Source organism: Kalmanozyma brasiliensis (genome assembly GCF_000497045.1).
Source record: "Kalmanozyma brasiliensis GHG001 unplaced genomic scaffold PSEUBRA_SCAF9, whole genome shotgun sequence".
Taxonomy (NCBI): Eukaryota; Fungi; Basidiomycota; class Ustilaginomycetes; order Ustilaginales; genus Kalmanozyma; species Kalmanozyma brasiliensis.
In genome coordinates this window covers 324,999-350,413 of record NW_015961992.1, presented here as the reverse complement: position 1 = coordinate 350,413, position 25,415 = coordinate 324,999, and the positions used below count along the sequence as shown (strand labels likewise).

Sequence of the window (25,415 nt, the reverse complement as noted above, 5' to 3'; positions counted from 1 at the left end):
TAAGAAATTGTTCATAGAAACAGGAGAGAGAGAATGCTAGAAGAATGCAGTGCGACAAAGAATAGAGAAAAAGAGTGGCCTCGGACTTAGTCCTTGTAGCCAGCCTGGCGGCGCTGACCCTTCTTGACCTCCCTGTCGACCTTGAAGCCTCTTGCCTTGTAGTACTCCTCCTCCCTGCTGGTGCCGTCCTCGCTGTCGACGGGGATCTCGCCGCGAACAGCGACTCGGATGGCGTGTCTCCTGCTGACGCCGACGTCCTCGTAGATGGCCGAGTGGATGTTGGTCCTGTTGTCCCAGATGGCGACATCGCCAGCGTTCCACTTGAAGCGAACACTGAAGTCGGAAGCGGAGGAGACGTGCTGGGTGAGGAAGTTGACGAGGTAGTCCGATTCGGCCTTGGGAACGCCGGGGATGTAGCGGACGAAGCCCGGGTTGAAGAAGAGCGCCTTGTGCTTGGTGACGGGATGAACGCGGACGAGTGGGTGCTCGGTCTCGACAGGGTCGCGGCGGACGGTGTTGCCGTAACGACGGGCACCATCGGCCTGGTCAACAGCGGAGTGGATGGCGGTGAGCTGCTCGAGGTACTGACGGAGAGGGTAGGAGAGACGGTCGTACGCGGCGTAGCCGGATGCCCAGAGAGTGTCACCGCCAGCTTCGGGGGAGACGAGAAGCTTGAACGAAGTGTATGAGGGAGGGTTGATCTCGTAGGTCACGTCCGAGTGCCAGAGGTCAGATCGCGAGTGCTGGACGGGACCACGGTAGACCTTTTCATTAGGGTCCGAGGTAGGGTGCGAGTAGACTACGTGCACCTCGTCGAGGTCGCCGCGAGCAGGCACACCGGTGGTGGCGTGTTTGTGCAAAGGACCCCAGTAACGGCCGAGGGCCAGCTGCTCGTTGATCGTCCAGTCGTCCTGGCCACGGAGGAAGACGACTCCTCGCTCGGCTACGAGCAGAGCGAGTTCGTCCTTCTGCTTGTCGGTAAGCTCACCGAGCTTGATGCCCTCGAGCTCAGTACCGATGGTGCGGGTGAGGTCCTTGACGGCGGTAGCAGAGGCGAAGAGCTCCTTCTTCTCGGGGTCGGCGAAGAGCGCTCGGTCGGTGGGAGGCTCGATGGGTGTGTAGGCATCCCAGTGGACGTTAGGGAAGGAAGGCTTGAACTCGTTATAAGGGTAGTCCTCCTCGGTAGCGAGAGATCCGAGGTCGTAGTGCTCCGAGTTGTACTGATGAGCACGGTTGGTGCTGCCCGAAATGGGCTTGACCTTGGTCACCTTGGAGGTTGAGGGGATGGAGGGCGAAGTAGCCCGTGGGGAGACTGCGACAGGTGCCATTGTGATGGAGGTACGCGAGTTGATGGATCGACGTCTAGGGCCGAGAGAAAAAGCGGGACAGAGACGATGGGAACAGAAGATGGAGGCAGGGACGAGCTAGACGATTATATAGGGTCAAGGCTACGCCAAGGTGAATCATCCAAACGCTACAGTCACATCGGCCTCCAAAGCAGCGTACACATCACATGAGGGGGCTGCTTACCGTGCAAAGCAAGCAGCTCGATACGCTGGCCAAGCTTTCGCATGTCATGGCTGAGCGTCTTGCGTGACCGGCAAGTACGCCATCCCCGCATACGATACGGCCTTCCAGAAAGACGGGTGAAGCAAGTCCGAGGAGGATGTCTTGGCTCAGTCTTGACGCTGTGCATTTCACTCAGGGTCAATGCTCGTCAGTGTCAAGCCGTTGTCGGGCTCCAGAATGGCAAGCACGAGCTTCGAAACATGACCACAAAGATCGGTACGGGGCGAAGCGAGGCTCGCTCGCAATCAGGCACACATGGCTTGGTGGATGAGGCATCGTCGAATGGGATTGCGCAAATGCAGCCGTGCATGTCACACCGCCAAGGCGTGGATGTGGGGAGCGTCTCATGCTATGCACAGCTCACGGCATCCAAAGCGACGTGCTATAGGATATAGAGCCCGACAACTTTAGCCGGCCAACTGCCAACACCACTGCTGGTCGAGATGGCGTAACCTGACGTGCGTGCTCTTTGGATTGCCGAGCGTTGAGACCCTGGCTCACAAAGTCCGAGCTGGATGGCGGAAGGAGAAGCCTGACAAGACGTGATCCTCTCGAAATGGCGCCAGTCCAAGACCTTCTCGCGTGCTCGCGGTTTTCGCCCAGTGTCTGAATGTTACGTGTCGGGAGCCAACAGATAGAGCATTTTTTCACATGGACTTGTCTGGTACACGCGGCGTAACAGCTGGATACTGAGTTACTCGACACGCCTTCATGAGGTCATTCGCTGCAGAAGAAACGTGTCGAAGATTTTCGGCGGCGAAATCCGAGCTTGGTCCGTGCAAGCGAGGCTTCGAGAGACGCAAATCTTCTCATGTCGCTCCCTGACGACCTGAAGTCGAGCTCGCTAGATCTTCGGAAGATTTCACCAGCGCTTACAGCCTGCAAGCGTGACTGTGACTGGTGCGGTTGAGCAATTTTTGGCATCAATTGCGAACAGGCCAGCCTGCGAAGATCAGTGCGAGCGGGCCCCGCGCCAACAGCACAATTGTATATAACCGTGTCCACCAGCCTCTTTTCTCCTAGACACATCCTCCCATCATCATATCGCAATCATGTCGCTCAACAAGACTCTCACTCTCAACGACGGCAACAAAATCCCCCAGATTGGTCTCGGCACCTGGCTCTCCAAGCCCGGAGAGGTCGCAAACGCCGTCGAAGTCGCCATCAAGGCTGGCTATCGTCACATTGGTAAGTTCGCGCATCATCTATATACCTTCTCGAAACCATCATTGACCGTCTATCACCATCAACCCCGTAGACTGTGCACTCATCTACCAAAATTCAACCGAGGTTGGCGAAGCGTTTAAGAAGACGATCCCATCAGTGGTCAAGCGCGAAGATCTCTTCGTCACGTCGAAGCTTTGGAACAATGCTCACAAGCCTGAGCTTGTCGAGGCGGCCTATAACGAGACATTGCAGGAGCTCGGACTCGAATACCTCGATCTGTATCTGATCCACTGGCCTGTAGCCTTCAAGGACGGCAAGGACCTCGTCCCCAAGTCGGAGGACGGCAAGCAGGCCGCACTCGACCGCCAGACCTCGATCGTCGACACGTGGAAGGCTCTCGTCAAGCTGCAGAAGGAGGGCAAGGTCAAGTCGATCGGTGTCTCGAATTTCACCACCGATGACCTGGACGCCGTCATCAACGCGACCGGTGTCACTCCCGCCGTCAACCAGATCGAGGCTCACCCCTTGCTGCCCCAGGACGACCTTGTCGCCTACGCTAAGTCGAAGAACATCCACCTGACCGCATACTCCCCGCTCGGCAACAACCTCAATGGTAAGACTAAGATTGTGGATTACCCTCAGGTCAGCGAGGTCGCCAAGAAGTACAACGCCGACCCTGCTCAGGTTCTTGTCGCTTGGGGTGTCAAGAGGGGCTACAGTGTCATTCCCAAGAGTGTCACCGAGTCGAGGATCAAGAGCAACTTCGACCAGCTCGAACTCAAGGACGAGGACTACGAGAAGGTCACCAGCCTCTACAAGGAGCTCGGCAAGGTCCGCTTCAATGTCCCAAAAACATATGTTCCGTTCTGGGACATCGATATCTTTGGCGAGGAGGCCGAACAGGGCGCTACGTACAAGGTCAACCGTGGCAACTAAAGAGAACGCACGAGATGGTGTTGTTCGTTGCATTTTGCCGAAGGAATGTCATTTCATTTGATCGTGCTCCGCAATTTGGTGACGCGTGTGGGCGCTTCATATGCAACGCTACTTCGGGAGGCTTTCGGGCTCTTGCAGCCTAGCATTGCAACTGACCTTCCCATTGTCATGCCACGCGGGAGCTCTTATCCCACGGGGTGAGTCACCAGGTAGGTCGATTGTAATGTTAGCCTGTGAGAGTCTGAAGGTCCCTCGCGTGCTTGGAACTCCCATTCGCGTTGTCAGACGGTGCCGAGTCTACGATCAGCAATCTGTTCGAATGTAAAGCGACTCAAGGTTTGTGAAGCTCTACGGTGAAATGAAGTCCGTGGATCGCACGGCTTCCCAACTTGCAAGGCACTTAAGTCAAGCGGGGCAAAGCATTGTGCGGATAGATCCACGTGCGGAAAGCCGAACAAAGAAGCAAGACCGCTCCGTAACCCTTGAAGGTCCTCAAAGGCCCCGTTTGTGCAGCTACGCGTGGTGATTTACTCTGCGCTGATCCGCACTCACTGTATAAGGAGGTCTCGCCCGCATCTTCTCCTCCCTTACTCTTCCTCACACCTCCCCATCTCTTGTCCGTAGACACGGACCGTCCTACCTCGAGCCTCCTTCCTCGAGCCTCCTTCCTAGCTGTCCTTCAGCTAATCGAAAGCCATCCGCGACAGCTCGACCTACGATGAAGGAGACACGCTACAAGGTCGAGATGCCTCCGGGCGGTATCGGCCTTCAGCAGATCAACAGCATAGAGATCACCATGCAGAGTTCTGCTCCATCGATCCCTGACGTCTTAGTCCATGGTCATTGTGCATCGATCTATGTTGACGGAAAGATGACCGTAGGCTACTCCGCTATATCGCTCCCTGACGCTCCTCGGACCTCCCAGCAGAACCGCAACAGATGGGTCAAGCTGCTGACTCTGCACGTCGGTCCGCAGCGCATCAAGAAGCAGCTGCAGGACGAGGCCGGGCTGATCCGGGGCATCGACTCAATCAAATCCGGTGATTGGATCATCGACGGCATGAAGGTCACTTCCAAGATCCGATTCAACGTCCCTCAGGACGATGTTGACACCACCATTCGACGTGCAATGCGCCTGCCCGGCTTCATTGCCGTCCAGTGCGAGGGGGCCTACGACCCCAGCAGCCGTCGCTAGGTGCACACCCGAGTACGCCGACGCCCAAGCGCATGGCCAATTTTCGACGACCAAAACCCAATGCCTCGGTAGTGGTACTACTTCGAGCCTCAACCTCAGTCAACATCCCCTGGGGCTGCTTGAGAGCCTGAGGCGACATAATCCACCATCGATTGCGAATGCGAAAACATATTGATTTGCGAATGCGGACACAGACTGAGACTGGATGACGATTCCGACAATGACGGCTAGCATCTTTCTCTAGAAGTCGCTCCCGAACTCCTCACTCTCGACGAGCGCCCGCCCCATCTTCTGCGGGCTCAAGCTCCTCGCTCTCGCCAGCTGGGCCCTTCTCACCGCTGGACTGGGTGGGATCCTCATCCCTGCGCCGCTTCCACTCAAACTGCTCCTCCCCTTCTCGACACCGAACGAGGTGGAGCTGGCACTGGACATACTGGTCCTCCCCTTCTCACCAGCGAACGAAGTCGAATTGGCACTCGACATGCTACTTCGCTGGCTGGTGGACGGTGTGAGCGGTGCTTCGGACGACTGTCTGCTTCTTGCCACTTCTGTCGACGAGATGAAGGGGTTGCGGTTCTCGTCGACGTCGAATGGAGTCGATGAGGTGGATGCGCGCAGGCGACGAGAGGGCATGAATTGCGACTTGGACCGCAGACGATCGTCGACGGGTTGGACGGGTGCCGCTTTGAGTGGCGAAGGGATGCGCGGACGATCGCGCGATGACATGCCGGGTCGGCAAGGGATAAAGTCGCTCCCTCTGTCATCGAAATTGGGGGCTGGGTCAGGGCTGGCATCCGAGACGGTGGATCGTCGAACGCGTTCCCGCGGTAGGGAGGTGCCGCTCTCCGCTGTGGACGGTCGAGAGGTCGAGCGCTCCCGTCGCGTCGTGGTGGGATCCTTGAAGGTGATCGGCGACTCGGTCACGGCAGCAGGTAGGGGCGGGAGAGGAGGTGGAGAGGTTCCCGCCCTCGACAAGCTGGTCGGCTTCTTTCGCAGCTCCGCAACCGAGGTGCTGTGCCGAAGCTTTCGAGGAGACCCACCTACAACTGCTCCTGCAGACTCGGTGCGCGAGCTGCTCGGTCGTGTGGGAGCCTCTTCGCTCGTCGCCCTCGTCGTCGACGGCGGTGGTGCTGCTCGTCTTCGAATCGTCGCCCTCGGTGTTTCGGCTTTATCCTCCTCCGCCTTTCGCTGCGCCCTCAGATCCGCGCGTGAGATACGTTTGCGCGGACTCGCCTTGGGCGTGCTCGTTCCCTCTTCCGCCACATTTGCTGCGCTCGTCACGCTCGCAACACTCGTGCTTGCCGAAATAGCCACACTGGTCGATGCTGAAACAGTCTCTTGACTCCCTCTTCGTTCCTTCTCGCCCTGAAGCTGCGACCAGAAGTACCTGAACTCCAAGCATCCCAGATCGGTCTGCTTTAGAGCTGTAACGTAGCAACCCCTCGCTACGGCCTGTGCAAAGGTTGGGCTGGTCACTGAGACAGGTGTGGATGCGGGTGTGGTGACCGTATCAGCGCACTTGTGGGAGAGTTGAACGATCTGATGAATGCCGCCCATGTCTGCGAAACGGTCTTGGGCAAGCGGGCTGTCGACGAGGATGCACATGAGCAGGTCGAGTGCGAATCCGGATGGTAGGCTGAGTGGTGACTCGCTCGGGTGGTCTTTGGAGGAAGAAGGGGCGGTCGGGGTCGGCGGCGAGTCTGGAAGAGCAGTGAAGCTGGACGAGGTGGGTGAAGAGGGGGAGAGGATGGGCGGGAGGAGCTGCGTGCAGTAGTCGGAAAGCGTGATGGCCAGAAGAAGCTCGAGGGACGACTTGCGTTGGGTGATGCCTTTGCTGATCTTGCTGCAGAGCGTGAGACCTTGAAGGATGGTGATGGACATGCAGAGTTCCGTAACGGTGAGGTGGACACGCTGACGTTGGACGTCAGAGACGGTGTGCGAGCTTCCCGTCGGCGTCGACGAGGCCTGCGACGCAGTGCAGAGCTCGTTCTCCCGCTCGAGATCGAGATGCAGCCTGTAGACGTATGCCAGCAGCACTTCTGCCAGACTGTACCCGGCAGTCGCTTGCAATGCCCAAAACATGGCCGTCGACTGATCGACCGGTGGCAAGAAACATGCCGTTGCGCTCCTGCTTGGATCAGTGACTGTGACGAGCGTCTTTTCGATGTCGTTGAGGATGCTGATGCGCTCTGAGGGGGTGGAGAGAGGAGATGTGAGGACATTGACCCACTCCTCGATGGTGGTCTCGAGATCCAGGGCGCGCGACATGGTGTTTGGCCGCGAAGCACCGGGGCTGAAGCGGTCCTGCTGATGCTGCCGTGATTGTGTGGGTGTGTTGATGGATGCTGATATGATAGGCGGAGACATGATGGGCTAGCTGCTCATACGGTGGAGCGAGGAAGTTAGAGGAGGAAGGAAAGGGTATGCATACACGCTTGAGCTAGGGAGGAGGAACGATCGTCAAGGGTCCAGCTGGCAGAGCCAAGTGCTACAAAGGGCAGCAGTGTCGAACTCGTAGGCGTCCCATTAGAATCAGCGTGTTCCAGAAGTCGCCCTCAGCTTCGCCAGCTGAGTCCAGAGCGGGGAGGCTGGGCAGGCGACAAAAGTTGAGCGAGTGTCGGTCAAGTGGTTTCAGAGATGCATGATGTCAGGATGAGGGTCACAAGAGCGGCTGCTGGTTCGCTAGTGTTGGTGAGGATCTACACTGCATGTGCTTGAGTGGCCGAGTGGGGCAAATTTTCCCGCTCCTGGCGGGTACATGTGGCTCGGAGCAGACACTCACCGAATTAAGGCTCAGAGAGACATATCCTCGGGGTTCGACCTCTCTGCAGATTTCATCCGCCTGTATCCGCCTTCCGTCAATAGACTTGCAGAGAGTGCCTCTTCTGGTGAGGTTTGACTGGTCTAATGGTAGTCGTACAAACGTAGGATGAGAACGAGCTAGGCAAACTGTTCAGACGTGATTAAGTCTCGCTCGATCCCACTTCAGTGGGTCTCAGACGCGACTGAAGTCTGAGTATCCCAGTCTGAGCATCCCAGCATATCACGTTGAGCGGACAGACCTGCTCCGCTTGCCTTCAAACGTGCCCATCCGTTGTGTCCACGTCGACGGTGAACGTCAACGAGGACATGCCAAGGTCGGACGAGGCGCTTCTGTGCGCAAACAGTGCTGAAGCCAAGGCGCCACAACACGCTCGCCTGTCAAAATTAGCCGCCTTTGAACACCGCGTTTAGCACCTTCGGACGTCACGTGATGAGGACAATTCAGGGTCCAGCTGTCATTTTGCTGCGCATTGACGCTGAGCGTCGAGTGCGGACTGCTCCCACCACCGGCTCCCTCGCCGCACCCTTGTGACATCTTTGAGAGCGCTGACGACTGCACCATTCAGGACAAGATCCTGTCTTATCCACAGCAGCCGGTGCTTGAAGCAGACTGCGAGCTTCTATACTGGGCAGCACCTTCACACCACGCAACTCCAGGGACTCGCCGTCTCGTATCGCAGTCTCGTATCGCAACACAATCGGCGTTAGCTGGGAGACGGCGGTATCAGCGACGCACGCCCCTTTCACTGGCATCTGGAAGCGTACAGAATGCCATCAAAGGCTCGCAAGGCAGCTCCATCCAAGCCTGCTTTCTTTCGCGACCAAGAAGAGACCTATTCTGTTCACTTCTCTGTCTTTCACCCCGACCCTGCGCTCGGCCCAGCGCCATTTCAGAGCGACAACCGGATCCCGCTCGATCACATCTTTGGCTCTCTCCCGGATACTGCGCTGCAAGGCGGACACGGATTGTCTAGTCGCGCTCAACGCAGCTTCCTTTCAAAGGACAGATCCTCCAAGTCATTTGGCTCGCCCATCGATATTCGCTTTGGACCTATTCGCATCGACTGGGCTGAGCGCTCGCACAGCTCGGCAATGTCAGGAGAGAATCACCTGCAGCATGCCAGCTCAAGCTCTGCAGCTGTGGCCTCCGCTTCAGCTTCGGCGGTCCGGCCAGACAAGACGCAGAGAAGGAAGCACGTCTTTCACGCGAAACAGCCGCAGGTAGCGCTACCGGTGGCGAGATTCGACAAGACCGACTCGTTCGAGGGCGATGCCTCTAAAACTAACGACACGGATAAGAACCTGGCATCATGTACGGAACAGTTCCACGGCATGACCATCGGCGCCACCGAGGTCGCTTTCGGTATCGTGCATCTTTTTCGAGACAAGCAAGAGGCCACATCAACGCCAATACCCAAAGCTCGCAATGCGCAGACTTCGAGTCGGTCAGAGCTCGAGAATCAGATTCCGGATGAGGACGTTGGGGCGATCGTAGCCGTTCTTGCCGTGCCTTCGCATCTCACAGCGTCCCACTTCTTGTCATACATCGAGCCAGCTGTCGAGGCCATCACACATCTTCGAATGGTTCGAGATATGCATCCCAATCGATGCATGGTCCTCATCCGCTTCCGCGACGCAAAGGATGCCGAAGACTTTCACAAGATGTTCAACGGTCAGCCTTTCAACGCTATGGATCCACAAGAAATCTGTCAGGTCGTGTACATCACCTCGCTCACCGTATCGAGACACACCTCGCTGCCCTTCAGCTATCCGACACTGACCAATTCGGACCCATGGCCGCTTCGACCTCCAACAAACACGGCAAACCAGCCAGCACACGAACTACCGACCTGCCCAGTGTGTCTCGAACGCATGGATAGCTCAGTGACTGGTCTCATGACCATCTCGTGTCAGCACACGTTTCACTGCTCGTGCCTGTCGAAGTGGGGAGAGTCTCGTTGTCCCGTCTGTCGATACTCCCAGACTGGTCAACCTTCAGCACAGCATCGACGCAGAACACCTCGATCATCGATGGACCCGTCGACTCCCTCGCGCAACGGCACCATCGCTGACAGCGTAGACGCGGATTCGGATGCCGAAAGCGACGCTGACGAGCCCAGCTGCTGTGCGGTCTGCGAGACGCAGCAGGACCTTTGGGTTTGTCTTGTGTGTGCTTCGGTCGGCTGCGGGAGATACAAGCAGGGCCACGCTCATCGCCATTTCAACGAGACGGGTCACTTATACAGTCTCGAGCTGGAAACGCAACGCGTATGGGATTATGCCGGCGACGGCTACGTACATCGACTGATCCAGAACAGGGAGGATGGCAAGCTGGTTGAGCTGCCCTCTGCCTCCTCTGCCACAGCTACACCAGAGCGCTCCAGAATGCTGCCTGCCTCGGCGAGCTATGCATCCGCCATGTCTATGAGCGGCACCAAGCATTCCGGGCCACCAGCAAGCTTCAGCAGAGGCGACACTTCACACCACCACCCGCCCGAGGACGACCACGCCCAGTCCGACGATGGCACCGCCCGAGGCGCCAGCTCCAGCCGCACAGACGAGAAACTTGAAGCGATCGGCATGGAGTACTCCTACCTGCTCACCTCGCAGCTCGAATCGCAACGTCACTTTTACGAAGACAAGCTGGACCAGTTTCAATCTTCGCTCGCCACTCTCACTGGCGAGCTGTCGGCGCTGACCCTCAAATCGAAGCAGATTGACGAGCTGTCGGCGCGCACCGCCCAGTTGGAGCGCAGCAACGAGCTGCTGGACAAGGAGAAGGAGCGGAGCGATCGGAAGGCCGAAAAAGCCGTCGAACTGGCACGTACGCTGGAGCGCGAGCTGCACAGCGAGAGAGAAATGAACAAGGGTCTCATGGAAAGGTTGGAGAAGACAAAGGAGAGTGAGGAGGGCTTGAAGGCTCAGGTGACGGATCTGCAGGAACAAGTGGGCGATCTGATGTTCTTCGTCCAGGCCAGGGATAAACTGGATCAGGAGGGTGGAGAGGCACAGGGCGGGGATGTTGAGATGCGGCCCAAGCCGGGTGCCTCGAGGAAGGGAAAGGGGCGGAAGAAGTGATATCGATCATCATCAAGAACGTATCAAGATCGAGCCTCGCATTGATGTTCATGTTGACCATGCGTGCTTCTGAAAAGAGATGGCAGAGTCGACTGACCAGGCTTCTGTGAGAGACCAAGAGACGAGGAGAAGGAGTATGTGCAGTGCGAAGAATGCGGTCTAACATATTGGGACTTTCGTTGCCTCGTGATCGACTGCTGTGTGAGGCGAAAGCGAAAATTGCAGAAGGGGTCCTCTGGCGGGCGCCAAAAAAAGTCCGTTCCTTGCTCTCGGTCTTCTTCTCTTCCCACCACCATCCCATGGGCATTCGTAAGTACTTCTCACAGCAGTGCAACCACCGTCGTCGTCGGACCGCCATCGCATCTGCAGCCCGCGCCCGGTTTGCGCACCCCTGCACGGCAACATGCACAGCGTCACCTTCTCCGACCCTGCACACCCGCGCCAATAGCGGAAAGGGGGAAAGCGATACCAATGATGAACACAACATTTGACTACAGGAATCTCGTTAGTCCTAACATTCTTTGCGGACAATCAAATTTACCATTCAAAAGTTTCAGCCTTGTCTGATCTATCGTCTTACCCCCTTCTTGCGATGGCTCCGGCTCCGACGACGACGGTGCGACCCAACGACGAAACGGAAGAAGAGCTGGATCGCTGACCCACCTTCTGCTTCTTCTCGCTCGCGCTCAGTAGATCTCCTGCAATGCGACTCAACGTCTTCGATGCTGTCTGATTGTGTGTGTGATACAAGTACAAATGTGCGTGTTGTGGTGTGTGTGTGCCGCCCTCAATACGGCCATGACGGTCTAATTTGCTGCTGCTGTTGCGGCGCAGGCGGCGGTGGTGGGTGGCTCGGATACCCGCCTTGCTCGTACTGCGCATAGGACGGCACGTACACCCGCTCTGGTGGGGGCGAACCTCCCGCATACCCATCGCGTGCATAGGACGGGTAGGTGGGTGCATAGTTCGCGTACCTTGCACTGGCGTACGGATCGAAGCGGGCGTAGTCGTACTCGTCCGCGCCTGGAGCGGGGAGGTAGGATGGACGCATGCCGTACGCTCGCTCGTACGCCTGCGGTGGGGGAAAGTCGTCCCGCCGGTAGTCGTAGTGCATCGCTGCCTGGTGCGGTTGAGGGCTTGGCAGTCTGCTCTCCTCCTTCTGCGGAGCCTGGTGACCGTTCGGATGGTAGCTGCGATCGTGTTCTGGATAGCGATCGCGATCTTGCTCTGGGTAAGGATCGCGGTCCTGCTCCACTTGCTGCGGCGGTGGCTCGTCCGCAGGCTCGGCATCGGCATCCTGCTGCACGCGACCCTTCTTCCACAGCCTCGCCCCGGGCGGAGGTGGACGCTTCTTGCGCTTTCGGTCTCGCTGCTGCTTGCGCGCCTGGGCTTTGGCTGACAGGGCGGGGCTCGCTGCTCGACTTGGCATCGTCGATGCTTCGCCCGCGGCGACGGCGGGCGTTTGGATGCCAGATGCGGTGGCGCTGGGTGCCATACCTTGCTCTGCGAGCTGGTTGGCGAGCCGGATCTGACGCGCCCACAGGCTCTCGTCCGCATCCTCGTCCGAATCGTCGTCGCGTACGGAGGCGACTTCGGAGACCAGCGCATCAAGGTCCGAGACTTCGAGAGCGGCTTCGGCGATGCTGGGCACGCGCGGCGAGCTGTACGCGGAACTGAAGGAGGGGAGCGAAGAGATGCCCGAAGAGGCATATGACGAGTCCGAGTCGTAGTCGTCGTCGCTGTCCTCTTCAGACTCGGATGATGAGATGGCGTCCGTTGGCACATCTGCATCGGCGACGACAACTTCGATGCCATCGACTGTGTCTCTGTTGGTCTGCTCTTGCGCCTCTCTCGTCGACTGCTCCAGCTGTACAGCTTCCTTCTGGGCCTGCCGCTCTTGCCTTTGATGTGCTCGCAGGGCAATTCGCATCTTGCGAATGTCCCCACGCACAAGTGGCTCGTCGAGCGTGGGATACTTGGCAGCCGAAACAAACCTGCCGTGGCGCTCGTATAACTCGGCAACCTCTGCGGTGTCCATACCCTCGATCTTCGGCACCAAAAGCCCCTTGGTGAGCTTGGCCAGTCCGCGCGTTTTTCTGCGGTGCACTTCGAGCAGATCCAGCTCCATCTCCGCCTGCCACCTCTTGCGACTCGCCTTGGCCATGCCCTTACGATAGAGCTCCCCCGCTCGATCGTCGATGAAGGTAGACCAGGCAAGCTTGCGATCGCACGTCCAAATGCGGTCCACTTCGGCTTTGCGCATCTCAAGCTGCAGGCGGAGACGCGCGAGCTCGCCTGCTCGCCATTCGTCGACGACTTGGTCGAAGCTGGACAGGTACTGGACGGTAGAGTACAGCTCGTCGTTGGCTTGCGTTTCTTCGTGGTACTCCGCTTCTTCCCGGTCGTATAGGGCTTGTGTGTCGAGCGTGTCGAGCGGGTTGAGCCGTCTTGGGTCGGATTTGGCGGCCGCTTCGTCACGTTTCTGCTCTGTGTTGGGCGACAAGAGGGAAGGCGTCGTGCTGCGCGGTGACGAGGACGCGGAGAGCATCTCTAGGTCGAAGGCGGCGAGTTGCGCGATCTGCGTCAGGCGGTCAAGCTCGGTGGTGTCGATTTTAGGCGCAGCGTCGAAGCAGGCCTGCAAGAACTGGGAGGCCATCTCGTCTTCGTACGTCCATTCCTGCATCAGCTTGGGCAGCGATTCGACGGGTCTCGGCGGCGTCTGGATGGGCTCTGGCGATGGCGACGGCTGCTTTGCCGGGCTCGGGCCGCTCATGAGTGCGGAGATGGACATGATGTTGGAACGAGCGGGTCGGAAGACGGGCGACATGGGATCGTCCTCTAGATATTCGATCTTTGCAGCGCAAGGGGCGGGCTCGGGCTGGTACCCGTTGCCGCTGAAATGTGGGTAGGCCGGGTGATGATGGTGGACGCCATTGGGAGGTGGCCTGACGGTGTCCATGAGCGCTACTTCCGGGGAGGATTCCGGCGAGTAGGGCGGTCGCGACTGCTGAGGCTCGTGTAGGGAGAGCCGAGGAGAATGAGGAGGCTCTGCTTTGACGAGGGTGGGGTGCGAATAAGCGGGGAGTGAATGCGGCTCGTACTTTTGGTCGTAGAGAGCTGGTGTAGCCGCACGACTTGGATCGGTGGAAGGGCCATGTGTCGCCGATGCATGGCCTGCCTGAGCCAGTTTGGCTTCGGCCATTCCGTCGTCGGCCTCGGGGGACGGAGTACTGAACTGCGCGCGAAGCTGATGAAGCGGCTTGTGGGGCACCATGTCGAGATGGGCCTGCAGCTGGTAGGAGATGATGCATAGCTCACGGTATAGCCTAGATAGGGAGGACGAGAGCAAGACGCTCCAAGTCAATGGTCTGTCGACGAAATGAAGATGACAAGGGCCTCGTGCGTGATACTTACTCTAGCTTGACCTCATCGTCTGGGCCATCAGGGTCGGTGTCTTTGCTCTTGGTCTTGGCTGTGGCGCGCTTGACTCTAGCGGGAGCGCGTTCGACGGGTGGTCGAATACCTCGGCCTCCCGAACGAGTGCGTCGATCGGTCTCCTTTGCATTCATGACCAGATTCTCTAGGTACGGCGAAAAGCCGAACAGCGCGAGGTTGGGCATGGAGGGCGAATCGGAAGTGCTGACAGTGGCGGTCTGAGCGACTCGGGCGGATCTCCTTCGGTCATTCTGCTCGATGCTGGGCAAGGCGAGTGTGGAAGGAGTGGGAGTGCCGAGATGGCGTTCGCGCCTCTGACGCTTTGCCCGTCCGGAAGGAGTGCGATTTGGAGTGGTTGCGCGCGAGGAGTTGGCGGTGGCATCGAAGGTGCCATGCTTCGCGTTTAGCAGGCGTGGAGAAGGGACCGGGGTGGTTGCGGCGCTGCGAGAGCGAATGGAGCCGGGACGTGGGCTTTGGACAGCGGGTGCCTTTTTGTGTTTGCGATGGATCGCGATGAGGAGATCAGCAGCGGCAGAAGGGACCGAGTCGGCGTGGGGATGGGATGCCGGGATGGTGGAGAGGGCCTCAGAAGCGAGCTGTAGTGCGCTGACGGTGAGGGTCGGCGTGGGGGTATGTGCGCCTGGGCTCGTTCTCGTCGACGGTAATGCGGAAGGACCCGCAGTGGAAGGTGCGTGAGATGCGGAGTCGTCATTATAATTCGCTCGGAGCTCTGTTGGTATCAATGACGGCACCGAACTTTTTGGTTGTGCCGCGTCGTGATCCTGGGTGGGCGTTGCGATCACAGCTATCGACGGATCGTCTCCGCGCGGCTCGGGACAACCCTCCGCGTCCGTCATAGTTGACTTCGTGTCCACTTGTGCAGCATGAGGTGCCGGCAATGTCGGCGATGGGGACGACGATGTTAAGGCACGTGGTGCTACCAGCGAAGCGGACGGAGCATCGACCGACGCGGAAGGGGGAAGAGAGGAGGAAGAGGAAGCTATGGCGGAAGGTGTGGGTTGTGCCGCATCTGTGTGGGGTATGTCCGCAGAATGCGGCTGTGTCGAGTACAAAGGGGAGGATGGTGACGACGAGGAAGAAGCGGAATCAATTTTGTGTGGAGATGATGGAGTTGGAGATGTGGGAGAGCGCATTCGAGATTTGCGGGCTGCTGCGGTGAGATGCAGAGTGCAGTGCAGAGAGTGACACGCGCAAGCCGCCGCGAAAGACGCTTGATGCTGAGGCAGGCAGGCGAAGACTTCGGAACGAGATCGGAGTCAGAAGTGACCCAACAGCGAGAAGGAATCACCAAACCACCGTCTCGAAAATCACCCGCTATGACAGCAAGTGATGAACAGGCAAGAAGGACAATGACAGAGGCAGCTGTTCGGCTGTCTCAGACACAGGGCTCCGCTCTGTCGACTGTCAAAGCAAAAGAAGAAGGGTTTTAAAAATAAAACTAAAACCCCCTTTTTAATGCTTGATGCGTTTGGCTGCGTAGCGTCGCGGAGTAAAAAGAGGTCGAAGCGAAGCCAAGGCACAGCTGAGCCTAGCAAAGAGGTGGGCGGGGCGAGGCGAGGCGAAGCGGGCGATTTTTCAGTTTCCGAGTTGGTGGAAGCCGATTTGTTTGAATTGGGAATTGGTCGAGAAAGGAGCAGAGCAGAGACGGCGGCGGAAGGGCAAAGAGAGATGCGAGCGGAGGCGTGGCTGAGGCGAGGCGAGCCAAAAGGGTCCGTCGGTCGGTCGGTCGGTCGGATGATGCGACGCAGGGTGAGGTGAGCGAGTCGCGCCGCAATCGCTACAGCGAAAAGTCACCAAGCGGTAAATCTCTGCTGCGCAAAGCAAGGGTCACGTCGAGCAAGAGATGCGATGATCCTACTCCAGACGACGTATGAGGGAGAGGCTCGTGATCAACCGCACTGCAGCAGAGTCGTGCTACAGCTGGAGTCAGAGCTGCTACCAAGTGGCTGTACGACAAAGATCGAACACGCGATCTCGGAACGCAAAGGCACGGCAGAATCTCAAGGTAGCACCGCAGAGATCACCTCTAGATACAAAAGCGGCAAGAGAAGATACGAGAAGAGAGAGAGAAGAGATGGTGATGAAGCGGGGGAATGTAGCGATGGAAGGTGGTGGCTAAGATCAAGATGGAACAAAGCACTCAGATCCGCCAAGTGTGTCAACCCGCTTCCGCTCTGCCTCTCTTTCTCATTTGCCTTTCGACGCCGTAAAAAGGCACTCCCATTATTCTGCTGCATCCGCTTTGCTTGTCCCCCGCGCACAGCTGCAGAATCGACTAACCTTGAAGCGCAAAATTGATTCACCTTCTGTGAGCAGGTTGCATTCCCTGCATACCAGCAGCAGCTCGATCGACGATCCTTTACGAACAAGGAATGGTCATGCCACCCGGGCGGATGAGGTTCATCCAAGCTACGACACCGGAGCCGTGTGTGCCTGTATGATGAATACCGAAGCAGAGCCCATGTGGCCTGCTCCTCTGGTACGTCGCCCGGCATAGGAAAATAGAGAGAGAGACCCGTGGTCAGATGCCGAGTCGATCAGCTCTGGGTTCGGCTGCAGGAGCTCCTCAATTTCGTCTTGACATCCAGCCTATCAAGGCGCTGATCTCACATTCCAGAACAGCACAATTAAGATCGAAATCGTGCAGATCTCAAGAGCGACAGTAGCCAAATCGGCACGAGACCCTGTCGAGGGTTCTTTCGGCGACTTTGCTGCGCCGAGCCCGCCAGGGCTTCTACGCAAGCGAGGTGGACGCCGGCCATATGGCGGTGGACGACGTGGGGAAATGGCCGTGATGAGGGTGGTCCAAGCCCTCCTTCGCCCCCTTTCCCTGCTTGCGTCCCTCCCTTCATCAGGCCGCAGCTTGCGTGTTCTCGGACCACAAAAGCAAATCATAACAAAAGCGCGCTGTGACATCTACGGTGAAGCTGCGGTCGGCCGCGGCTCTTCCGCTTTCTTGAACCGAAGATAACATGTGACCTGAAGGCTTTGACTCGGGTGTCCCGCGAAGGCCGTGAGAAGCTCTGAATCAGCAGCGCTCGGCTGGACCGACGACGGCTGCTCTTGCGTTTCTCGATTCGATCGTGGGTGCGCCTTCTCACCCTACCACCGCCATCCTTACCTCCTCTGAACTCGCCTCCGCGTACAGCCAACAATGTCGTTCGCCCAGTTCGCCAAATCCCTCCCACCCTCGCTCAGCCTCGTCGGGCGCACCGCACTCATCACCGGCTCTTCCTCCGGCATCGGCCGCCAAACTGCGCTCCACCTCGCGCGCGCCGGTGCCAGCGTTCTCTGCACCGACCTTCAACCCGAACCTCTCGGCGCGGCCAAGGTCCCCTCCGAAGGCTCACGCCATGTTCCCACGCACGACCTCATCACGTCTCTCGGCGGTCACGCCGCCTTCCATCCCCTCAACGTCACCTCCGAATCCGACTTTCGTTCCGCCATCGCCGAAAGCGTCACCTTTGGCGGCAAGAACAGGCTGGACATCCTCGTCAACAATGCTGGCATCACCCACTTTTCCGGCGGAATCGAGCACGAGTCGGTCGACGTGCTCGACCGCATGATGCAGATCAACATCAAGGGCGTTTGGCTAGGCACCAAGCTGGCGATCCAACAGATGATGACGCAGGAACCGATCCCGTTCCCTGCAGACCTCGAGGAGGATCTGGACAGCTTCAGCGACGTGCCCCCCTCGGTACCGCTGCGGGCTGCGTACACCGCACAGGCTGGCTCACCTAATACCACTGCGGGTCGATTGGCGGGGGACAAAGGCGCAAGGGGTTCAAGGGGAAGCATCGTGCAGATCGCTTCCATCCACGGTCTCATCGGGGGACCTTCGGAACCAGCCTACTGCGCGAGTAAGGGAGCTGTCGTGAATCTCACCCGCCAGGTGGCATGCGATTACGCGCCGCACAGGATCAACATCAATGCCATCGCGCCCGGATACCTCGCGGGGACAGCAATGGTCGCTGAGATCACGCCAGAGTTGGCCGATCAGCGTCGCACCTACTGGCCCCACCAGGGATCGGCGAGGGATGTCGCAAACGGTGTCATGTGAGTGCTTTACGATTTCGAAGAAGATGATACGAAGTTGATTGCTGACCTTGCGACTTTTGCATTGGCAGGTTCTTTGCGAGGGACGCCCCCTGGTGCACAGGAAGCATCCTTCCTATCGACGGCGGTACCACCGCGCGCTAGACCTTCACACATCGATTCGTACAAATCTACTTGCCCGTACCCCAATTCGCCAGCCCGCCCAGTCCGACGCCCACCGGCATATCTCCACTCTGACCCTGCTGACCCTGTTGTCCCTGCTGCTGACCCTGCTGTTGCCCTTGCTGGCCTTGCGGCTGAAACCCGTTCATCCCGAACCCCATCCCATTCGCCTGCATCATCTGCATCATCTGCTGCATCTGCGCCGCATTTCCTCCTGCAAAATTCATCCCTGCATTCCCACCGAACTGACCGAGACCCATGCCCTGCATCGCAGCCAACGCAGCCGCCGTCGCCTGCGGATTGCTCGTCGGGGGGAAGTTCATCATTTGCATCCCCGCTCCAAACCCACCGGCGTTTGCTTGCGGCGTGTTGAAGGGCATCTGGTTCATACCTGGGAACATACCCGCCAGGGCAGCCTGTTGGAGCTGCTGTTGGGTGAGCTGTTGCATCTGCGCCTGCTGCTGGAGTTGGGGTGTGGGGATGGCGCGGTGTGCGGGTGTGGGCGTATTTTGAACGGATGGCGTGGCGCTGTTGAGCACGGGCGTTTGTATTGTCGCGTTGGCCAGGACGGGTGTGTCGGTGCTTCCCGTTGGCGGCACGGCGGTGTTGGGCACTTTCTTGTCGCTCTTTGCTGGAGTCTTCTTCTTGCCACTGGCAGGGGTGGCGGGTGTGGTAGTGACGGGCTTCTTGCCCGCCGTCTTCTTGGGTGATGCCTTCTTGTCTTTCTCGGGACTGCCAGGTGCGTCCTTCTTGGCTGTGGCTTTGGAGGCTGCTTCCGCACTCGCTGCTGCGGCTGCTGCGGCGGCAGCGGCAGCAGCAGCCTCTTCCTTCTGCTTCTTCTTGCTCTTCGGTTTCGCTTTTCCATTCGCAGCCGCTGCAGCAGCGGCTTCTTTCTCCTTCCGTTCCTTCTCCTCCTTCTCCGCTTTCTCCTTCTCCTCCTTTTCTCTGCGTTCCTTCTCCTCGCGCTCCTTCTTGGTCATCTTCTTCTTGGGCTTCTTCGCTGTCGCTGCGGCAGCAGCTTCTTCTTCCGCCTTCTTCTTGGCCGCTTCGGCCGCCGCAGCTGCTTCTGCCTCCTCCTTCTCCCGCTGCGCCTTCTTCTTCTTCTTGGTCGGCTTCTTGGCGGTGCTTGTATCGGCGTCGTTCTCGGCCGGCTTGGTGTCCTTGCCCTTTGCCGGCGCCGTGCCGTTGGCGCTTGCGCTTGCCGCACCGGGAGCGGGCGCGCCAAGGGGAGCGCCGTTGAGCGCGGCATTCCTCCCAATCCTCCACCGCTCGATGAACGTCATCCTGTCGAACGTCGGCACGAACGCTGTCGCTGCAGCGGCGCTGGCCGGTCCGCCTTCGCCCATCGCCGGTCCAGAGGGTGGCACCACACCCTTGTGTCCATGCTGCATCAACCGCATGATCTTCTCCCGCCTCTGCCGGTTGGCCTCCTCCTTCTCCATCTCGATCGAGTTTGCTCCACGCTTTCGGGCTGAGCGGAAGGGCGAGTCCTGCGACGGGGTGTATGCCGAAGGCAGGGCGGTGGAGGAGAGCATGAGGTTGGCGATGCGCGTCGCCTGTGGGTCGGGCGTGAGGCACAAAGGTGGTGCCGTGAGCGCAAGGATCTTCGCCTCGACTTCGAGCGCTTCTTGATCGCTCCACATCCCCCCCGCAAAATCGTCGAGCATCTTGATGTCGGCCCACAGGGTCTCCGAGCTGGGGTGAAGGACGATGCGGTAGATCTCGACGCCTCCGAGACCGCCCGTGCGCGGGTCGGAAGAGGATGCGCCGCCGAGAAGCTTGCGTGCTCCGTAGCGACCGCCTTCTTGAAGGTAGAAGAGAGTCGATGCTAGTGCGCCCTCCCCTATGGCTCCTCCGGAAGCATCGCGATCGCCTCTCGCCAGTGTCCCCGCCGCACTCATGCTGTGCAGCTCCCGTGGGCCCAATATCGACGCCGACGCAGCGGCATGACTCCGGTGATCGTGCACGTCCACCAAAAGACACCCTTCAAAGAATTGCACCCCTGAGTCGGTCAGCACATCGATCAGATCCGCCGGCACCTTCTGATCCCGGATGTACCCGAGAAAGGCCTTGACGGGCGAGTCGAAGAGGAACATGCCATTTTGGCGCTCGAACCGGAAGTGGTGGTTGTGCAGGTGGAGGATGAGAGAAGGCTTGTCTTTGCGATGCCGCCGAAGAATCTGGCGCGTTGTGCGTGAGGTGTTGTACACCGAGGCGGTGGTAGCCATTCTCGCGGATGCCTTCTATGCGAATCTGTGTCGGTTTGCCGGGTATCGAATGCAGGGTATATGGCGGGTTGCGAGCTGTGGTTGTCCGACGTGCCTCAGAAGTCGGAGCAGATAGTTGCGGATTGACGCGGATGGTCTGCACGCGTCAAGGGGATGCTGCGAAGCCGGAACGCGGGGGTTGTAACGAAAGCCAAAAACAAAGATGGTGGTGTGGGAAATGAAGTTGAGAAGCTAGGAACAAGTCCATCATCGCCGTGGGGTACCAAAGGCGCGTCCGACAGCCGAGCCTTCGACATGGAATTACATAATCACGTATCATCTCTTCCTCGCCCCGCAATCATCCTCCACCTCCTCGACCTCAACAGTCTTGACTCTCAGCGTCATACAACTCTGTCGGGACCACCTGGCTCACGATGAGCACGATAGCAAGCACTTCGAGGCGTACTGCGGCGGGTCTCATCGCAGGCCACTCTGGGCCATCGCTCATCGCCTCTTCGCGCACCCCGGCCCTCTCACCCGCCCGAAGCTCCTCCACCGCCTCCCGTCCACCTCTGGAACTCACCCTCGCCCTCCTCAAACCCTCCGTATGCGCCTATCAGCCCGACATATCCACCATCCTGCGCTCGATCAAAACTTCCGGCCTTTCGATCGCGCGATCTCGTCGGTTGTTCTGGACGTCCGCCGATGCGCACGCGTTCTACGCCGAGCACCGTGGGCGGTTCTACTACGACCGTCTCATTCTCGGTATGATCTCCGGTCCATCGTTGGCCTTGGCGCTATGCGGACCAGGCGCAGTGAAGGAGTGGAGGCGCATGTTGGGCCCGACAAAGGCGTATAAGGGCAAGTACACGGACGAGAGTTGTCTAAGGGCCCGGTATGGACTGGGTGATACGAGGAATGGTTTCCACGGGAGTGATGGGCAGGAGAGCGCGAAGAGGGAACTGGGACTGGTCTTCGATGGTTGGGATGCAGAGTGGTGGCTGCAGAGGGAGATGGGGCAGTTGCCGACAGATCAGGGGGGCAGCGTCAACCCGTTAGGGTTTTGAACGGCACAGTCGAGGATGGGGTTTGTAGGGTAGAAAGGTGTTACAACTGGATACCATGTCTGCGTGAAAGAGTGGACGGGCAATACACGATCGGACGATATAGAGTACAAAGATTGCTGTGTTATGCTGAGCGGTACGCCTTGGGGTCCTTCATGATCTTTAATGACGACAGTCTGCCGACGCGCAGCTCGTCCTCCTCGTAGCCCTCCTCGCCCTCCACTGGCGCCCCATCCTCGTCTTCACCACCCAAGTCATCATCTTCGCTGCTCGTGCGCATGACCTTGCCGGCAGCAAGACGGCCAAAGAGCCCACCAGCGCCATCGCCCTTGGTCGGCGTGGTGCTGTTGCGACCACGCTTGGCACGCAGCGCCTCGATCTTGTCTTCGGATCCCGTGCTGATCGCCAGGCCTTCTTCGTTGGCAAGGTGCAACAAGCAGATGAAGCAGAACGAGGTCGAGATCTCCTCCATTCGGTCCTGAGGGTATGCCTTCTGCAAGCCGCACAGGACCGACTCGAACGTCTTGACGTTGCCTGCTGCTTCGGCGATGGTCGATGCCATCGATTCGTCTCCGTCCTCTTCGCCATTCGCAGCGGCAGCAGCTTTCGCCGCAAGAGAAGCGGGATCCTCTGTCGAAGCAAGGATGCCGAGCTCTTTCCAAATATTCTCCTTGAGCTTCTTGACGTCGACTCGCTTCGCCTTCTTTGCGTAGTTGACGTACTCGGGTTTGACTCGGTTGAGCGCTTGCAGTGTCTGTGTGAGCTCCTCGTCCTCCGCATCGCCGCTGGCGGTGACGTTTGCTGGCATGTCATCGAGGCCGCCCATGCCACCTCCGTTGGCATCAAAGCCGTCGTCACCATCGTGGAAGAATTGAGTGTCAAAGGGCATGCCTCCATCCGCAGCATCCATGTCGTCGCCGGCATCGCCCGCAACATCGGCCCAGAGTTGGGCATCGCCGCCGAAGCCGCTTCCCTGCTGACCCTTGTAGCGCATGTTGATGGCCACTCTGGGCTTCAAGAAGAGTCGTAAGAGCTGCTTCGAGCTGAAGTGACGATCCTCGGGCAGCAAGTAAGCGTCCGAAGACGACGCTGCGAGATTCGCCATCTTGTTGCGAACGCTGTTGGGCAAAGTGATGGCAGCAGCCTGTTTGGCGGGCTCAAAGATCTCCTTGGCGTTGACGGCGCCCTCTTCTGACAAGAAATCAATGACGAAAGGTTCCTTGCTCCTCTTGGCTTCCTTGCGAGCAGCTGCTGCCGCCTGAGCTGCAGCCCCAGTTGCAGCACCAAGCGCCAGAGGCCCGGTAGTGGCCACACGCGACAGCTTCCAGTGCTCTGGACCGGCCCAGTTGCGCATGAGGCGTCGGTCAAAGTAGTCAAAGAGGTCGCTACCGTTCTCGCCGTCAGCACCGTCTATTGGCATGCCTGTGGAGGGGTTGAAAGCCATGGCCATGACGAGCTCGGACGAAGGACCGGCAGAAGGGTCAAACGGACCATAGTTGTCCACGCCTCCTGTGGTGCCGTCGAGCACAACTGGACCGCCGTGGTGGAAGGCAGGCGCCGTGTCGAGAGCGTCGAAAAAGTCGTTACCATCATCATCACCATCATCGCCAGCACCGTTCAAGTCGGTCTGGAAGAAGTCGCCGTCGGCGTCACCGCCATCCATCATCGGATTTGCGTCATCGAAGCCTCCGCCGATGAATTCTTCCGACGGAGCACGCATACCGCTGCCGGCTTGCGAGTCAAAGTATTTGTCCGTGTGAGTGGCGGTGTGGAAGGTCTGTTGATTGAACTCTTCAAGACCGACACCGAAAGGCGTGTCGTCGTCCTTGGAGAAGCGGAAGTTGCAAAGCGTTGGACACAAGACACGGCGCGAGAGCAGCGAAGCGACGTCCTCTGCATCGTTGGCGCCAAATTCGCTCGAGTCGAGCCATTTGGAGGTAAGCTTGGAGAGGTCGATCAGCTCGTCCTCACCTTCGCGGGCGGCAGCGGGGGTGGGAGCTTCGTCCTCCTCGTCAGCATCTTCGTCTTCGCCATTGGCAAGCGTCTTGGCCATGTCCTCGTCGCCGCCAACGCCTGCGACGTCACTGGCGTCAAAGATGACAGCCATCGAAGAATCGACGCCCAAGTGGTTCATCAGGAGACCGCTGGCGCCACCCTCGTCGAAATCAGCCGACGTCTTCTTGAACAGAGGGTCGACAGTGAACTCGAGCTCGAACTTCTTGATCTGGATGTGACCGAATGTCTTGGCAAGGGTAGCTTCCTTGTTCCTCTTGCGCTTTCTTGTTGAGCTGCCCGGACCATCCTCGTCGCCGTCATCATCAGCATCATCCTCGTCACCTTCTTCGCCGCCGCGCTTGTCTTTGCGAGTTGCCTGGTCAATGTCGTCTTGCAGACCAGAGAGAAGCTTTCCGGTTTCAACGACGACCGAGTCGACGCGCGAGGTCCAAACTTTGACACATCCGTCCAGGGTGCAGGAAGCCTTTTGGAAGTTGATGCTGCCATCACCACCCTCGTTACGGAGGAGCGACATGTCATGGAAGTAGTCGATGAGGGCGAAAGACCAGGTGTTGGTAGAGTTGATCTTGTTGTCGGTAGCCATCTTCATCCACTCTTCGAAGCTCGAAGTGTCCACGCGCAAGGATGCGGATGCGGGGGTCGCGCCTTTAGGGTCGGTGCTGCCGGAGGCTCCGTTGGCTGCTGGATGAGCAGCCTGACCGCGAGGACGCATGATGGAGGAAGCGTCAACGACTGCGTGCGATCTGGCGAGCGCTGCGACGCGCGAGTTCTGGAAAGCGACGGATGTGTGTGCGGCGCCGCCCATCATGACAGATGCGTTGGGGTTGCTGCGCGCGAGGACGGAGCGGTTGGCATTGTGGGATGCAGAGGGTTGTCGACTGGATGGCGCCGAGGGAGGCCTAGATGTGGACTTTGATTGGGCGCCGGACGGCTTGCGTGCATTGCTCTGACGGTGATTGTTTTCGTTGTCTTCATCGTAATCGTCGCCATCGTCGTCTTCGTCCTCCTCTTCTGCAATGTCATCGTCATCATCGAAGCGACCTCGATGTTTGCCGGATGCAGATCGAGCATTGGATGACTTTGAGCTGGAGTGACCTGAAGATGAACTCTTTCTCGAGGTAGATGACGATTTGCTGGAGAGAGAAGCTTTGGTACCGGCAAAAGAAGCCGAGATGGATCGATTGGCTACTCGTGATTCCTCCAGCGGTGCTCTGGAGGACGACGATTCAGAGTGTCGGGAAGGCATGATGGTCGAGCTGATGCTTCACCTCTTGCGTAAAGTCGTGGAGAGACTGTATCCTACTTGTAGAGCTGGAGTTCGTCGAATGTGGCCAAGGTGTGAGCGCGCTGAACACGGACTCAGCACCGAGATCGGATTGCTCGACTTCGATACTCGCGAAAGACGCGTGACTTGATGAGATGGTAGAGCTGACGATCAGCAAAGATGATGATCCCGACGAGGCGGATGAGCGACTGCGCGTTGCATCTGCTTCATCTCGAGTCTGCTGCGCCCTGAGAGTGTTGGTCTGCCGGCTGAGTCGCTTCTCTTTTTTGGCTCGCGGCGGAGGGGGCGCAGCTCAAACGTGTCTTTGGCCGTCGAGAGAGCGCGTGTTTGGCTGCTGAGCTGCTGCTTTCAAAATGTCGCTTGGCCAACGGCAGAAAAAGTGTTGCACTCAAGCGCTGAGC

The 25,415-nt window shown here is 58.6% G+C and overlaps 10 protein-coding genes across 10 annotated transcripts; 5 read left to right on the top strand and 5 right to left on the bottom strand.

The window, feature by feature from the left end:
• Positions 1-86: 86 nt before the first annotated feature.
• PSEUBRA_006334 (Taurine catabolism dioxygenase TauD/TfdA) lies at positions 87-1,328 on the bottom strand (the record flags this gene model as incomplete). The annotated part of the gene is made up of 1 exon (XM_016439643.1): positions 87-1,328. The coding sequence occupies one exon, from the start codon at positions 1,326-1,328 to the stop codon at positions 87-89; it is 1,242 nt and encodes a 413-aa protein (XP_016289574.1).
• Positions 1,329-2,621: 1,293 nt separating this feature from the next.
• Positions 2,622-3,672, top strand: PSEUBRA_006333 (NADP-dependent oxidoreductase domain protein; the record flags this gene model as incomplete). Its single annotated transcript, XM_016439669.1, has 2 exons — positions 2,622-2,757; positions 2,828-3,672. 2 exons carry the CDS (start codon positions 2,622-2,624, stop codon positions 3,670-3,672), a joined length of 981 nt encoding a protein of 326 aa, XP_016289573.1.
• Positions 3,673-4,390: 718 nt separating this feature from the next.
• On the top strand, positions 4,391-4,867 carry PSEUBRA_006332 (uncharacterized protein; the record flags this gene model as incomplete). The annotated part of the gene is made up of 1 exon (XM_059465755.1): positions 4,391-4,867. The coding sequence occupies one exon, from the start codon at positions 4,391-4,393 to the stop codon at positions 4,865-4,867; it is 477 nt and encodes a 158-aa protein (XP_059321765.1).
• A 1,445-nt stretch (positions 4,868-6,312) lies between these two features.
• PSEUBRA_006331 (uncharacterized protein) lies at positions 6,313-7,234 on the bottom strand (the record flags this gene model as incomplete). The annotated part of the gene is made up of 2 exons (XM_059465754.1): positions 6,313-6,319; positions 6,387-7,234. The coding sequence occupies 2 exons, from the start codon at positions 7,232-7,234 to the stop codon at positions 6,313-6,315; spliced, it is 855 nt and encodes a 284-aa protein (XP_059320298.1).
• A 1,224-nt stretch (positions 7,235-8,458) lies between these two features.
• PSEUBRA_006330 (Zinc finger, RING-type) lies at positions 8,459-10,768 on the top strand (the record flags this gene model as incomplete). Its single annotated transcript, XM_059465753.1, has 1 exon — positions 8,459-10,768. One exon carries the CDS (start codon positions 8,459-8,461, stop codon positions 10,766-10,768), a length of 2,310 nt encoding a protein of 769 aa, XP_059320297.1.
• A 787-nt stretch (positions 10,769-11,555) lies between these two features.
• PSEUBRA_006329 (uncharacterized protein) lies at positions 11,556-15,060 on the bottom strand (the record flags this gene model as incomplete). The annotated part of the gene is made up of 2 exons (XM_016439644.2): positions 11,556-14,094; positions 14,183-15,060. 2 exons carry the CDS (start codon positions 15,058-15,060, stop codon positions 11,556-11,558), a joined length of 3,417 nt encoding a protein of 1,138 aa, XP_016289570.2.
• A 2,318-nt stretch (positions 15,061-17,378) lies between these two features.
• PSEUBRA_006328 (Short-chain dehydrogenase/reductase SDR) lies at positions 17,379-18,424 on the top strand (the record flags this gene model as incomplete). The annotated part of the gene is made up of 2 exons (XM_016439673.1): positions 17,379-18,280; positions 18,352-18,424. The coding sequence occupies 2 exons, from the start codon at positions 17,379-17,381 to the stop codon at positions 18,422-18,424; spliced, it is 975 nt and encodes a 324-aa protein (XP_016289569.1).
• Positions 18,425-18,450: 26 nt separating this feature from the next.
• PSEUBRA_006327 (Transcription factor Spt20) lies at positions 18,451-20,670 on the bottom strand (the record flags this gene model as incomplete). The annotated part of the gene is made up of 1 exon (XM_016439651.1): positions 18,451-20,670. One exon carries the CDS (start codon positions 20,668-20,670, stop codon positions 18,451-18,453), a length of 2,220 nt encoding a protein of 739 aa, XP_016289568.1.
• Positions 20,671-21,083: 413 nt separating this feature from the next.
• Positions 21,084-21,716, top strand: PSEUBRA_006326 (Nucleoside diphosphate kinase; the record flags this gene model as incomplete). The annotated part of the gene is made up of 1 exon (XM_016439662.1): positions 21,084-21,716. One exon carries the CDS (start codon positions 21,084-21,086, stop codon positions 21,714-21,716), a length of 633 nt encoding a protein of 210 aa, XP_016289567.1.
• A 121-nt stretch (positions 21,717-21,837) lies between these two features.
• Positions 21,838-24,975, bottom strand: PSEUBRA_006325 (Condensin complex subunit 2/barren; the record flags this gene model as incomplete). Its single annotated transcript, XM_016439648.2, has 1 exon — positions 21,838-24,975. One exon carries the CDS (start codon positions 24,973-24,975, stop codon positions 21,838-21,840), a length of 3,138 nt encoding a protein of 1,045 aa, XP_016289566.2.
• Positions 24,976-25,415: the final 440 nt, after the last annotated feature.